Source organism: Argentina anserina, chromosome 4 (genome assembly GCF_933775445.1).
Source record: "Argentina anserina chromosome 4, drPotAnse1.1, whole genome shotgun sequence".
Lineage (NCBI taxonomy): Eukaryota > Viridiplantae > Streptophyta > Magnoliopsida > Rosales > Rosaceae > Argentina > Argentina anserina.
The window spans coordinates 2770361-2786835 of record NC_065875.1 but is presented as its reverse complement, the minus strand read 5'-3'; the positions used below and the strand labels follow the sequence as shown (position 1 = coordinate 2786835).

The 16475-nt window shown below is 37.4% G+C and overlaps 2 protein-coding genes across 2 annotated transcripts in view; both read left to right on the top strand.

Moving 5' to 3' along the window:
* Positions 1–16475, top strand: part of LOC126789913 (casein kinase 1-like protein 10) — a 308889-nt gene that overhangs the window by 186033 nt on the left and 106381 nt on the right. The window lies entirely within an intron of this gene.
* On the top strand, positions 1595–16281 carry LOC126789909 (phosphate transporter PHO1). The gene is made up of 15 exons (XM_050515986.1): positions 1595–1876; positions 2938–3021; positions 3347–3584; positions 9198–9546; positions 9926–9974; positions 11166–11237; positions 11613–11742; positions 12920–13040; positions 14171–14420; positions 14575–14679; positions 14801–14845; positions 14980–15132; positions 15282–15560; positions 15651–15790; positions 15885–16281. The coding sequence occupies exons 1-15, from the start codon at positions 1643–1645 to the stop codon at positions 15973–15975; spliced, it is 2340 nt and encodes a 779-aa protein (XP_050371943.1). The 5' UTR covers positions 1595–1642; the 3' UTR covers positions 15976–16281.

The following is a 16475-nucleotide window of genomic DNA, read 5'->3' as shown; positions in this document are numbered from 1 at the left end:
AATACAACTCAGTAAATAAAATTTACTAAATTACCCTTTTACAATTTACTTTTTACATTTACTGAAAGTAAATTATAATTACATTTACCGAAGGTAAAAATTAATTACATTTACCGTAGTAATTAAAATTTACATTTACATTTACCATTACACAGTAAATTACCAAAATACCCTTTCAGTCAAAACTATTTACACCGCCTCACACGGCGGCGCGTGTGGCACACGCGCCACCTCCGGCCGGCCGCGCGTGGGGCCCACGCGCCGAGGCTAACCACGGCGCGTATAGCGCCACCGCCAGCACCAAACCTCTTCTCTCTTCCTCCGCCACCTCCACACGGCATCACACCGTGCTTAGCCCCCCTTCAACACGCTCCACGCGCCGCCTAAGGCAACCGTACCTCTCCTCCTTCCTCCTCCGTTTCTCCTCTTCCAATCCACCATCAAAACCTCCCAAAACATCAATTAGCCACACCAATCCATCAATATAGTAAAACCCTTACCTCGACGAAGCTCTAGGACCATTGGTGAGTCGCCGGAGATGCACCCATGAAGGAGACGTTTTCTGCCGAATCTCGGGGTAGCTGGTGGAGCTCCGGCGCTGCGTGGGGTGGCGTGTCGAGCTCGGGGTTGACCGCAGGGTGCCGTGCGACGCTCGTGGTGCCGGCGGTGTGCCTCACGGACGTGCGGTGGTGGAGATCGGGGAGGGAGGCCGAAGGTCTCGGGAGAGAGTATCGAGAGGGAGAGAAAACGAGAGGGAAGAGAGAGAAAAGTGAGAGGGAGGCGGAGAGAACTGAGGGTTTCCAAAAGTGGAAACCCTAAACACAAAACATTCTATTTATACTCGTTTCCAAATCGGAAACTAACTTCCGACGTTAATAACTTTTACCTCCGACGTCCGATTCGAATGCGTCACATATCCACGAACTCGTATCGACGAGCTCTACAACTTCCGTGAAGAAAGTTTTCACAACCGAGCAACGGATTAAAAGTCGATATAAACGTTCGGAAATGTAACGTTTTTTGAATTAAACGTTCCGATAACGTATCCGTTACTCGTTTCATAACGTCGTAAACAATCTCATCCATTCTAATTAAATTTCACAACTTAATAAAATTAAATTCAATTTCAAATATTGTTTGAATACGAGGGTTATTACAGTAATAACGTTATTTTCTATTATATATAGATATATAATATGAGTATACGCGCATATACATATGAATTGTTGACTTGATTTCTCTTCATCTTAATATCACTCTCTAACATGACCAATTATATCCTATGATTTTTATAAATGGATTGATAATTATTTGTTGTAAAAGTCCAATTTTTTTAGTATGTATCTACAAGAGGTACAGCAGGTGACCGCACCCGTTAAGCTTTTGCCTTCGTTTTAGAATTGTGGTCACTAATATAAAGTTGGTTACAATTTAAATTTTTGAAAAAAGTTTGTCTGGAAAGCAAAATCTAGCCATCATTTTTCACTACACGTCTCTCTCTCTCTCTCTCTCTCTCTCTCTCTCTCTCTCCCAGCCTCTATATATAAACCTCCCCCAACTCCCTCTCCAATAGCTCTTTCGTAAGCTTCCCCTCTCTTCTCCTCTACTCTCCTTTTCGTTCGCAGTTACACCAGCTAACAAAATGGTGAAGTTCTCAAAGGAGCTTGAAGCTCAGCTCATCCCGGAGTGGAAGGATGCTTTCGTTAACTACTGGCAGCTCAAGAAGCAAGTCAAGAAGATCAAAGTTTCAAGAGTTCCCAAGCAAGCCACAGATGCAGACTACGGCGTCTCCCTTTTCGATCCCATTCGCTCCATCAGCAAGAAAATCAGTGACAAGCTATTCAACTTTGATAACAGGTTAACTGAGATCATCCAGGTACTTATAGCACGCGCGCGCGCATAAATACATATATGTTTATATTGGATAATCTGATATGTTGTTGAAGGTTTATTGGTCATAGAATTTGGTTTTGCTCAGTTTTAGATTTTCAGACGATTTTCCACTACCGTAGCCGTTTTATTTTTTTTTACATTTTACAACTAGGATTACACCCTTGTCATTCTATTCACGCCCGAAACGAACCATGAATCTGGGGACTTTGTCTTTCTCTGCGGGTTGTGTTCCGACCAATTACGGCTTTAAAGTACGTTCTGAATGATGAATACGTCATTCTCAGGCGAAAAGTTTGGGTGGTTTCCAATACTTCTGATTCGTTGTGCGACGTATTCCATAACTTCTACATTTTAGTGACAGAAGCACCAAAGCTTCTTTATTGATGGTGCCGTAGATGGCTTAAGGTGGTGTGTGAGATATGTGTGCATGGAGCATTAAACATAATATTTGCGCTTCAACTAGTGCGGCTTTCTATTGCAAGAAAGAAAAGAGAAAGAAAAGGCTCATGAATACGTTTCGTGTTATCAATATCTAAAGTAACGTTTTCTGTATTGTGAAATAACACGAACACTTCATAAAACAAAAACATTCAAAACGACATGACTTGAGTATAAACATAAAATTAATGCCGAAAACATATTGGTTACACTTTCTGAAAATCAAATACAAAACGTTTTGCCTGATTACTATAGGAACCCAGCGCCTGTTGCAGCTTTTGCCCTAGGCTATTCTTTAGAACTTGCCCTAGAGATGTCAGAATGTCTGTAGAGTCCAACCAGTTGATAAATAAAAACCCTATTTCTGAGTTTTTTGTTGTTATTGTTACATATCTTTTAGGGAGTTTCAATCTATATTTCACGAAAGAAAATTATGGAACGGTTGTAGCTAGATGTATTATATCTCATATATCACGATATCATCGTGAACAACAGCAACAAAAAACCAGCACACCCAAACGAAAAGGACACTAAAAAACAAAGAAACCAATCCCATAAATATTGGGTTAATAATTGATTCTTTTTCTTTCTTTCTGTTATGTACAGGTGAAGAGTAAGATAAGGAAGAATGGTGAGGAGGAAGAAATCTTTGAGACCGAGCTTGTTCAGTTGTTTTCTGAAGAGGATGAGGTAATCAGTCGAAAACACGGTACATCGATTTGCACTACTAATTAATTATCTAGTCACTATTCACTCTGGTAATTTTATGATCGGATCTCGGAAATGTTCAACTTATAATTCATCTACAAGATTAATCATTTCAACATGAAGTTGCACACTACATCCTATCGTTTATCATTCAAGTTATACAAAACAGCTTGCATGAATAATAAATTAAATTATGGCCATATCCAGAGAAAGAACAATATGAAGTCTAAATTAATCGAGGTAACAGTATGGTATTGCATGGCTAAGAGTTTATTGTACTTAGAAGAAAACGGTGTTTATTGTATAGGTGAGGGTGTTCTTTGAGGGACTAGATGAAGAGCTGAACAAGGTGAACCAATTTTACAAGACCAAAGAGACAGAGTTTCTAGAGAGAGGAGAAATTTTGAACAAGCAGCTACAGATTTTGCTAGACCTCAAGCAGATTCTTGACGATAGGCGATGGAAAAATTCTTTATCAAAACCAAAATTATCAAATGTTCCTAGCTCATGGTCCTCAACTCCCCGGAATTCTGACTATAGTTCTGGTACGCTTTTCCATTTATGGTCATCTTCTAGTCAACTATCTATATATCTTTTGGTAATATACCCAACATATATAACAGCCTGTTGTAATAGGAGGATGGGTGTTCTTAGCTAGCTACTCAATCTGTGTCTATTACCAGTTTACCACAAATAAAACGTACAAGCGAAAAAAAGAAGATAAAATGGTGCATTTTTAAGTTTAAGCAGATGTTACTTCCATGTCATGTGTTAAGACTAAAATTGTCACGACCCTAAAATTTCGAGTATGAAACTCAAATTTCGAAGTCATGAAAAACACTAAAACAATCTCAATGAATCGAAATCATTTAAATGTCACAGCGGATCATCTCTGAGTTCAAAATACAACTCAGTCAAACCGATTATTACAAACCAAAATTTATAATTCAACATTATAACAAATGGAAATGTATAATCCTCACAAAATCCTCACAAAGAAATCCACACAGTCCTCACCACAAGATGGAAATAAATAACTTCAAGTCCTCTGAGCGATCCGTCAATCTTCGCTAATCCACACCTGCGGAGTTATCCCCTACACCATCGAATAGGTGCACCGGGATTGTAAACATGAACCCGGTAAGCTTTGCAGCTCGTATGAGTAAAACAACAATATAACTCGCATATCAATATATACGAATATCCATAAATCAACAAATATAATGCACTCATGACTCATTAGACGGCCCATCTGGTTGTCTAATAATGTGAAAATATATGTACTCATGAGAATTGGGCAACCCCTCTGTTTACCCAAATACATTTATAATATGGGTACTCATGAGCGCTGGTACACCTCTATTACCCCTCATGTAGTACGCCGCCGACATTGGACAACCATCTGTCATCCAATATCAAAATATATATGGGTACTCATAAGCCGATAACCCATCTGTTACCTCATATGCAGTACCCCGGCAGACAGACTAGAGCTCTAACTGTATCGTAACTTTCGCCCGGCCAAAAGCTAGGTTCCAACATACCAACATGTCCGAAGACTGGTCCGAAGACATAAACACGTCCGAAGACAAAACACGTCCGAAGACAAAACACGTTTTAACAAAACTCAATGTTAAAACCACGTACAATAATTCATCACGTTTTATTGTACAATCAAATCAACAAGCTCAATATATATATCTCATCATCAAAATGATTTTATTCGCAACAAAATCATGACAGTATATAATATAGCAATCTATATATATGTACCTATTTACCATTTATACAAACATATATTCCACTATATCATATACATGTCATATTTCATTTCTTTAAAATTCTACATAATCTTGAATCTCCGCAAGGGTAGATTCGTAAATGTGAAATTTTACTCACCTTATAATCTCGAGTGTAATTCCACGATTCCGAAAGTAAATCCGTTACTTGAATTATCGATCACCTTGAAAAGATAAGAAAAGAATTTAGATTCGTTACGTAAACCTTAAATGCCGAAACAGTAATATTATTTTACTATGCAATAATTTCTGGTTTTACGAAATACTGTTCACGGATTTACTATTCACGTATTACTATACAAATACGTATTTTTGTATGAGTACATACTGTTTATGTATTTCTGTACGAGAACATACTATTTACGTATTTATGTATGTATGCATACTATTCAAATGTAAATACTGTCTCAGTAAATAATAATTACCGCTTTACCCTTCTGAAATTACTTTTACATTTACTGAATGTAATTTACATTTACATTTACCGAATGTAAATAAAATTTATATTTACTGTACGTAAATTACTTTTTACATTCACCATACGTAAAAATAAATTTACAAATTACTGTTCACGCACCGCCGCACGTGGCGGCGCGTGGGGTACACGCGCCACCTCCGGCGACCGCGCGTGGCGCTCACGCGCCACTCACTGTGGCAGCGCGTGGGGCCCACGCGCCGATTCGAAAACCGGCGCATAGCACGCCACCGCCGCCCCTAATCTCCTCATTTTTCCCCCTCTGCCTCCCCACGGCCTCACGCTGTGCCTAGCCACCTCCATGCATCCACACGCGCCGCCTAAGGCGGCGGTAACCTCACCTACTCCTCCGATCTCCGATAATCCTCCACAAATTTATCCAAAAACACACTAACAACTTCACAATCACACAAATTGATCAACCCTTACCTAGTTCGCGTCGTGGGAGCACCGGAGAGTCCCCGGAGTGCTTGGACTAGTCGTGCTAGGTTCGGTGAGGTACGGCGAGGCTTCACGGCAGCGAGATGGATCGCGTCTTGCTCGGAGGAGGGTGGAGTCGAGCCTGCGAGGGCGCTGGTGTCGGCTGTGAAGACCACGTCCCTCGGAGGAGGGAGATCAGCGATCGATTTTTTTGGAGAGGGAGAGAGACTCGGGTGAGAGAGAGAGAAGAAGAGAGAGGGAGGCAGGTGAGGTGAGAGAAAGAGGGTCTCCGAAAATGGAAACCCTACTCTTAAAAACTTTTCTTTTATACCCACCTCTAAAATCGGAAACTAACTTCCATCGTTAATAACTTTTATGTACGACGTCCGATTAGGACGTGTGAAGTTTTCACGAACTCGTATCGACGAGCTCTACAACTTTCGTGTAGGAAGTTTTCACAAAAAAGTGACGGAATAAAAGTCGATACTCACGTCGCGGAAACGTAACGTTTTTCTAACTAAACGTTCCGATAACGTTTCCGCTTTCATTTCACAACGTCACAAGCAACCAAATGTCGTTTAATGAAATTTTCAAACTTTATATGTTTAAATCAACTCAATAAATAGTTCCGAAAAAATGGGGTTATTACAAAAATAGCCTCACAATTAACCCTATAAAAAATTATCAGTCGTAGTATATAATAAGTAAAGATCGTTCGATGCCAGAAAATGAGAGTATTCAATTTGTACACAAAAAGAAATAATTAAACTAAACTAACTACACCAATAAATTGGGGGTTTATAATTATAATGAGAAGAAATAAAGGAACAATGATAAACAATTCAAAATAGACTTGATAAAGATTAGATGGAGATGAGGTTAGAGATTCAGTTGTCCACCCCCAATTATGATTGAACACAACAAGCAACCTAATTTTTTTACTGCGTCGTGATAAAGAAACCAATCAAGAACAAACCATGAACGCACTGTAAAAGTTTTTACTACTTCTCTTAAGTTATTTAACGTCATGAAACACACTTGTCGTTAAAAACCATTATAAGCATGCAATCTCAAAACACTTAATGAAACGCACATACACAAGTGTATTCGATGGATGCATAGATAATTAAAAAGAACATGTGGAAGTTTGAATGGTTATAGAGTCCAAACTAGTATAGAAGCTATCTAGCATGCAACCCTAACTACTTGATTATTGACTATTGTACTATAGCCTTTATTACTTATGATAAAGGAAACAAAATGATCAGGTGAATTGTTTAACCTAAGTCTAGCACGGATTACATACAAACATTCTAAATTGGCCCACAAAGAACATATGCATGCAAAAGTTATCTGTAAATTGAGAAACAAACAATCAATCTCATTGTTGGCATACATAAAAATAACTAAGCTAACTTGCAAAAGCGTTCGACATGACTAGGGCTTCTAACCTAGCCCCTAACACAAAAGATTTAGCTACCCATAGTTGTAAAAATTACACAAAGTAAAATCCACAATTGGAAGCCTTGATGAAATATAGAGGTGAGCTCGAGGAGATGTGGATTCATCCTTGAGGAGATTGATGATGAATGTTGCTTGTGGAGATGGAAAGTGAACTTGAGGAGTTTTGAATGGTGAATGAATATGGTCTATGTCTCTCTTTTCTTCCCCTCCTTACGTTTCAACCTCAATTGTGTTTTTATATATGTCTCATCCTTAACTAAGATTTGAACTCCCCTTTTCTTTATGTTAACAAGTCTATATTAGACTCCTTCTCAAATATGGTTTTTAACTCCTCCCTTATTTGCCGCACTAGAAGTAGTTCCTCTCTAGGTCTTCTTGTAATTCATATCTACTAGGAAATAGAGGGATTATTTCTCAATTAAGCTCAATTCCTTATTAATTACTCCACAAATTACCTAACACACAACCAAGTTAATATGGTATTTTTAAAGAAATAAACAAATATAAATGGAATGATTTATACTATAATATCGTCGCATAAGATGCTCTTGTCATCATGTTTCCAATATATTAATTCTAGATCCTCATTCACATTCTTCTCTATTTGTAACTAATCTTTTTTTGTTTTTGATAACACATTTGTAACTGTTAATTGTTAACTGCTTAAGCGGACGTTCCGATTCCGACAACGGCAGGCCACAATGGCGCGACGGACCAGCACAGCCGCACTTTCCACCTCATGGTGATTCCGTATGTGCCGGCCGAAGCTTTATCGGTGACCCACGGCGGTCGGAATGTACAAAAATCAAGTTTCTGGGAAGATTCCGGCTATTTCGCTATTTCGGCCGTCGTGGGTCGCCGATGAAACTCTGACCGGCACAGACGGGACCGCCGAGAGGTGGGGAGTGCAGCTGTCGTGGTCCGCACCTAAAAATCCTCTTGTGTGTGTGTGTGTGTGTGTGTGTGTGTGTGTGTGAGAGAGGGAGAGAGAGAGAGAAATCATCTGAATTACTTAAAATGTGAGAGAATCATTTGGATTACTTAAATGTAGGGATGACAAATAATCATTAGGCTTATTGAATATACTCATGCTCAAGTCAGTTTGTATCCCCGTACACGCCCCGATCCCCGTAATAGGGTAGGGGGAATACATGTCCCAATACCCGTTAATAATAATTTATTTTAATATTAAAAAAATTTGACAGTAGAATCAATGTTCTAAAAATCCCCGCCTAGGACCGCCTAGGTGCCCGGAGACCCTTGGCCGCCTCAATTTTGGGCCGATTAATCCGATTAATCCCCGATTAATCCTCTGGACGCTGGTTTTTAGCTGTCCGCCCGATTAACGCCTAGCGTTTTTTAGAACCTTGAGTAAAATACACGAAATATAAAAGACTGCAATAAAAAACATTCAAATATCATGATAACCCTAAATTGTTGTGCTTGCAGATAATCACAAAATATATTTTGATATTTTTCTATTTATTTAATTTACTATTAATTAATTTATTTGAGTAAATATATATTAATTGATTATATTAAATATATAATATATCATCCGGTGGGTATGAGAATGGAGATCGAAATATCACCCCGCTCCTTACCTGTTACCCGATTTTACCTGAAACACTCCTTTATTATGATCGAATACCCGTGGGTACTCTGCCCGTTGGGTACTTTTGCCATTCCTACTTAAACATTTGATCAAATTTCATGTTCTAATTGCACTTTATCTTTCAAGTCGCAAAGTCTAAATGATTAGTACACCTAGTTATTATCACAGCTGGGGGAAGATAACATTCTGAAAAATATTCAAACCCCCGACGCAACTGTTCATGAAATTTTCTCCTCCCTTTATTTAGAAAGCGACGCAGAAAACCTGACCCTTATCGCAATTTTGCCTCAGAAAAAAAATACACATATGTTTATATTTCATGCTCTATTGTTGTACGTCATGTTTCTATCCTTTGTTATTAATAATAGAAAGTTAACTAATGCAGAAAACTCGGCAGAATTGAGTGCTACACCTACTGGTACAGAACTAACACAGACAGATGAAGCAATTTCAGCACTAGAAAGAAACGGTGTGAGTTTCACTAACACGGCAACTAGGGGTAAGACAAAGAAAGGCAAGCCTAAGATGGCCATGAGGATTGACATCCCAAACAACACCCCTACAAGAACCATCACAGCCGTTACGTCAATGCTGTGGGAAGATTTGGTTAACAATCCGAAGAAGGAAAGTCCTGGAGAATTCATCAACAGAAAGAAGATTCAGTGTGCTGAGAAAATAATTAGAGGGGCTTTTGTGGAGCTCTACAGAGGCCTTGGCCTACTTAAAACTTACAGGTTCGATTTTATGAGTTAGTTGGCCAAATATTAGGTGCACAAGTAGGACTTCCTTATTTGGTAACGTAGATTGCTAAGGGTGGAGTTTCTATTTGGTATGGCAGCCGTCAGATATATATATATATATATTTTTTTTTTTTTTTTTTTTTTTGGGATCTAAAGTTGGCTCATAATTCTAGTTGAAGCAGAAAATTTACCGTCATGTAGCATGTAATTTAATAATTTTTTCATGGAAGGGCTAGAAGAAAAAAAAAAATTCCTCCACAGTTTAGGATTAAAGGTTAATTCTACACATTGACTCTCTGCAGTAGTTAGTTGTAACTTGTTATTTCAAATTGAACAGTGTGTTTGATAGATCAAAACTTTCTACTTTTGGCAGCTCATTGAATATGGTAGCTTTTACAAAGATCCTGAAGAAATTTGACAAGGTGAGATACATATGGTACCTTGAGCATTTCTGAAAAAATTCATGTAGAAGAGGGAATTGGAAAAGATAATGGTATACAGGATACATGTGATCGTTAGCTATTTGCTGTAGATAAATTATGAGCACAGGTTCTGCTTTAAGGTGGTAATAGTATAGATCAAGCATATGTAAGTGACAGATTCAAGGTGTGTATATATACAGTTTTTCTCAAATGCGAAGGTCCGCACCAATGGTTTTGGTGCGGATTTCCATTTTTGAACCATTTTCGGTCGATTTTCCTTATCTCCACCGTCTAGTATCTAGATAATACTGTGTAGATCATCTCTGCAAAATTTCAGCCAATTTGGTGATCGTTAAGGTCCTCAAAATCGAAAAAACAAATGGACGGACTGAATTCTGTCAAACATGAACCGTTCATGTTTTTAACAGAAAAACGTCATTTTGAGTGTCTTAATGATCACCAAATTGGCTGAAATTTTGCAGAGATGATATACACAATATTATCTAGATACTAGACAGTGGAAATGAGGAAATACAATCGGAAATTGGTGCAAAAATAGAAATCCGCACCAAAACAGTGGTGCGGACCTCCGCAACCGAGACAAGCTATATATATATATGTATTATATATATAATATGGTGCGGATTTCTATTTTTGCACCACTTTCCGATCGCATTTCCTCATTTCCACCGTCTAGTATCTAGATAATATTGTGTAGATACGACTCTGCAAAATTTCAGCTAATTTGGTGATCGCTAAGGCTCTCAAAATTGTGTTTTTCTGTTAAAAACATGAACGATTCATGTTTGACAGAATTTCATCCGTCCATTTGTTTTTTTATTTTGAGGACCTTAAAGATCACCAAATTGGATGAAAATTTGCAGAGATGATCTACACAATATTATATAGATACTGGACGGTGGAAATGAGGAAATTCGACCGAAAAGTGGTTCAAAAATGGAAATCCGCACCAATACCATTGGTGCGGACCTCCTTATTTGAGAATATATATAGAGAGAGAGAGACTGTATATATGTATTATTCAATATATGTCAGTATTGTGTTAGAACTTAGAAGTGCTATAACTCAAGTGTTGTTGGCCATGCCACTCATAGCTTATTGTTTCTAAGTACATATATGATTACATAACTAGTGGTGCAAGCAACTAAACAACTATTTTCGCCCTAACAGGTATCGAATCAGCAGGCATCAGCAAGTTATCTAAAAGCTGTGAAGAGATCTCATTTCATTAGTTCTGACAAGGTAACTGAACTGCCCTAAAATAGGTTCCAAAACTAACTAGATAGATAGATAGATAGTCACTATGCGATCGATGAACTCCAGGTAATATTAGAAAAGAATGTTTACAACGTTCTTAAGAGAGACATTAGGGTGTTAGTCTACAACTGTTTTTTTTCTTTCATATCTTTTGATCTTGTGACATTAGTGTTAGTCTTTCGTGTACCTTTGAATCTAGCTATTATCGGTAACTATCACTTGGAATGAATATTTCACAAGGGCGATATAATGTTTATACCCTAGTCAATTATGTTTCTAATTGAGAGTGTCGGTTTTGAGGAATTTTGATTGTGATTCTCTTCTGTATGGTTATTAACTTATTATACTTGGATTGACAAGTTTGTTAGACTAATGGACGAAGTGGAAACCATATTCACAAAGCACTTTGCCAACAATGACAAGAAAAAGGCAATGAAGTTTCTGAGGCCCAGACAGCACAAGGAGTCTCACATGATCACCTTCTTTGTTGGTACTTCATATCTCTCCTTAAGTTTTTCCATATTTTCGCTCTGTGCATAGAAACCTCTGTATATTAAGTAGGGGCGGAGTTCGGTCCATTCGGTTCGGTTTTAGACATAAACCGGGAACTGAACTGAATTTAAACTTCAGTTCAGTTCAATTCGGTTCACGGTTATTAAACATGCAAAACCAAAAATTGAACCAATCGGTTCGGTTTAGTTCGGTTCGGTTTTTTCAGTTTTTTTTATTTCTGAAAAAAAATTGAATTAAACTAAAATTGACATATTGAATGTTTTTGGGTTCCCCCCCCCCCTTTTTTACTTATTTGAAAAAATTATAAATATGAATATATAACTACAATACAACCAAAAAAATGAGGGCTTAAATTTAATATTGTAGGCAACATACCACTCTCAATCATTTATTACACGACATCTTGAAATTTTATATAACCATGTATATAAATATATTTATGTGTATATATATATATATATATGTTTGTTTTAGCAAACATACATATATGGGCCTACATATATAATTATATACACAAATGATTATATATACATATATAACACTACAAAAAAACATATAATTATATATGATATAAAATCTAAAATCACATTAATTAAATCAAATATTCGGTAAGATAAAAGTAAAACGACATTGTTTTATAAATAGTTCGATTTTTCGGTTCAGTTTGGTTTCTTATGTGCCCAAACTGGAAACCAAACCAATTAATTCGGTTTAGTTCAATTTTCTAAATTTCGGTTCAATTTGTGTTCGATTCAGTTTTTCTCAGTTTCAACTCGATTTTTTCGACTTGATTTTCAATTTTTCAGTTCGGGAAGTGTCACCCCTAGTATTAAGGTCCACACTGGAAATGTCTGCTTTAGTTCTTTGCCTTATTGAAAGCTCCCCCAATAAAATGTGCAATATGATGGATGATCATTAGTCTTTGTTTGCCACTAATCATCAAAGTGGGATTTGCCCAAAGGTTTATTATTCAATAATGGCAATGGGGTCCCATCAAGCAGTAGACCAGATTAATTTGTTTCAATTTTTTATTTTTGGGTCTGATATGGTAATTTGTGAGTTGTGATCACTCTTTAATAAAGTTTAAATCTTGTTTACTTATTTTTGGAAAACAAAATTGATAAAGGTCTTGTGTTTGGTTTATGTTGGTGCAGGATTGTTCACAGGTTGCTTTGTATCGTTGTTTAGTGTATACGCACTGTTAGCGCACTTATCTGGTATATTCTCTCCCAGTACAGAACTAGATTACATGGAAACTGTCTACCCTGTTTTTAGGTAAATGCTCTCTTTCACAATACCCTTTTCTGTTTATTCAAATATATAATTATTGGCATAAACATTTAGTGCTGCTAATGCTATTACTCTACTTGCTAGTGCAATATGTGCTTGTTCTGCAAGTGCTGAAACTGAAAGTAACTTCGGCGAAAATTGAAACTGCTTTTTGATTTAATAACACACATGATAGGTATCTCTTTAATAGGTATACCGTATACATCTAGTTCTGCTACTAGTGCTAGTACAAAATGTTTTAAAGGATGTGCTTGTTCTGCAAGTGTTAAAACCGAAAGTAACTTCTGCCTAAATAGCAAGTGCTTTTTTTATTTAGAAACACACATGATCGGTATCTCCATAAATAGGTTACAGTTAGTGCTGGAACAAAATGTTTCAAGGGATGTGCTTGTCCTGCCAGAGTTAATAATGACAGTAACATTTAGTGAAAATGACAATTCTTTTTTGATTTAGAAACACACATGATAGGTATCTCCTTAAAAAGTATACATTTATGTGCTGTTATTAGTGCTAGTATAAAATGTTTGAGGAATGTGCTTGTTTTCTGCAAAGTGCTAAACTGAAAGTAACTTCGACGAGAATAGCAGGTGCTTTTTTTTTATTTAGAAGCACACATGATAGGTATTTCCCTTAAATAGTACACATTTTTGTGTTGCCATTAGTGCTAGTACAGAATGTTTAATGGATGTGTTTGTTCTGCAAGTGCTGAAACTGAAAGTAACTACGGCGAAACACCTGTCATGTGTATATCCTTAAAAAGTGCTTCCCAGTGCGTTCCCAAACTGCATTTGTAATTTTTCAGAAATCTTAGATGTGCTTCTACGGTTCTACCATGAGAACTCCTGATATAGAAGCAGTATTGAACCACAAGTGCATCCCACGGAAGTAGTGCCAACATGCAGTAGGACAAGAAACTGAAAGCATATATGTTGAAGTTGAGACTTTTAGCCCCTATTTTGTTGTACCAGTAGAATTTGCAGATAACAAAGTTTCTAACCTTACTAACCGTAATAGAGTCTACTTCAACAATATAATTCAAATCTTATGTTGAGGGTAAATCAAACTAGCTACCATGGTACTAACTGTAAGGGTGTGATTTTTTGTGCAATGTTCAGCGTCTTTGCATTACTGAGCTTGCACTTGTTCATGTATGGGTGCAACCTGTTCATGTGGAAGAGTAAAAGAATCAATTGCAACTTCATATTTGAATTCCAGCCGAGCACCGCCCTAAAGTACCGTGACGCCTTCCTCATATGCACAACTTTTATGACAGCTGTGGTTGGTGCCATGGTTTTACACCTTATATTAAGGGCTAAAAACTTCTTGCCAAGCCAAGTCGATGCCATTCCTGGAATTTTCCTTCTGGTTAGTTTTTATGATTTTATCTCTTTATTTCTCTTAGTCAAGTAACTAGAGCTTCAAAATACAAAAATCAGGCTTCAGAAAGAAAGCAACTAAGAAAATTGGGACACGAACATAGCATGAAGCATTGTCCTAATCGTGAACAACTGAATTTCAGTTTTTTATTACCCTGCTGATATGCCCCTTGGACATCTTCTATCGACCTACACGTTACTGCTTCCTCAAAGTACTCCGTAACATAGTCTGTTCTCCACTTTACAAGGTACATTTTCTTCCAATTGCAATATCCCATTAAACGCAACATTATTGATTTCAATCAATACTACATAATTAGCATCACCAGTTGAGCTTTGTTTTTCCCTGTTTGCATTATTCGTCTGCAGGTTTTGATGGTAGACTTTTTCATGGCTGATCAGCTAACTAGCCAGGTATAACCACTAATGTTACACTATCTAAATCCATTATAATCAAGATGTAAAAAAAAGATAAACGACTGTAACGTTCCTCTTTCGCCCATCGCTTAGTTTCATTAGCCAAGTAACTATTTTCTCTCTGTTTGAAGATCCCATTGCTGAGACACATGGAATCCACAGCCTGCTACTTTCTTGCTGGAAGTTTCAGAACACACCAATACGAGACATGCAAAACTGGAAGGCTATTCAGAGAGCTAGCTTATGTCATTTCATTTGCTCCATACTACTGGCGTGCAATGCAGGTAACACCACCAACATTTCTATATATGTGGATTAATGTCTTCTTTCTTAAATTCCAAATGTATATAGTTAAATATTTCAACCTTGCAAATCGCATAGTTTTCTTGTCCGCCAACTGACATCTGATCATCCAATGCAATGTACTACAAAGTGTGCAAGACGATGGTTTGATGAGTCTGATGTCAACCAACTGGCTAACATGGGGAAGTATGTTTCGGCCATGGTAGCAGCCGGAGCCAGGATTACATATGCTAACCAGCAGAATCATCTATGGTTTTCTGTAGTAGTGGTCACTTCTGTGGTGGCTACAGTCTATCAGTTATACTGGGATTTTGTCCAGGATTGGGGGCTTTTCAACCCAAATTCCAAGAACCTATGGCTGAGAGATGAACTCATTTTGAAGAACCAAAGCATCTACTACTTTTCCATTGTAAGTTTTTAGGTCCTTAATTTTTCACTAAACAACTTTATTTAAAAAAAAATAAACCGCATCCTCAAACATATTGTTAAACTGATGCAGGCCTTAAATGCTGTTTTGAGAGTTGCTTGGGTGGAGACAGTTATGGGATTTCACAAGATTTCGTATGTTGAGTCACGATTCGTGGATTTTCTCTTGGCTTCATTAGAGGTTATCCGGCGGGGACATTGGAACTTCTACAGGTACTAATGTTGAATGAGAAATTTGTTTAGCATTACACTTGATCCTTGTGATTAAACTATGCAATTTCTAAACTAGTTCTATTATATCAAACAGATTAGAGAATGAGCATCTGAATAATGTTGGCAAGTTCAGGGCAGTCAAAACGGTTCCCCTACCATTCCGTGATGCTGATTCTGATGGCTGAGATGTATCCGTCTTGTTAATTTTTACGGAATCCCCAGAATACTGCTATGGGGCAATTAAGCCAAGGCAGGAGGAGGGACTGTACATTTTCTTACATCAATGTCTGAGATCCTGCCATTCATTCATCGCATATACAATTCGGAAGGTGCCAAATGCAATGAAGAAAAGCAATTTCCAACTGAAATAACCTTTTCTAATGTCCCTTTGGCAATTTTAATTTAGAAATATATGATGATGTAAGTACCGTGTATTTTCTAAACAGGCAGTTATGTTTCTCATTGACTTTCAAACTTCTCGCCTCTGAAGATGGTTACATCCATGTCATCCGAAATACTACTACAAAAAGAATGAAAATGGGAGATAGTTATTTGCATCCCACTGTTCTGCTATTTTACATTTGAATGATTTGATCACAACAAGTTTTTACCTTGTCACAGAACATATAATGCCTTACCTAACTCTGCATAGATAGTGCATATATTGAGAAACACATTGAGCAAA

Bases quoted from the DNA above. Each gene is read 5' to 3' on its own strand.
- LOC126789909 (XM_050515986.1), top strand. From the start codon at position 1,643: ATGGTGAAGTTCTCAAAGGAGCTTGAAGCTCAGCTCATCCCGGAGTGG. The intron at 3,022-3,346 runs GTAATCAGTCGA...TTTATTGTATAG, and splicing joins TGTTTTCTGAAGAGGATGAG to GTGAGGGTGTTCTTTGAGGG. The intron at 9,547-9,925 runs GTTCGATTTTAT...TACTTTTGGCAG, and splicing joins GGCCTACTTAAAACTTACAG to CTCATTGAATATGGTAGCTT.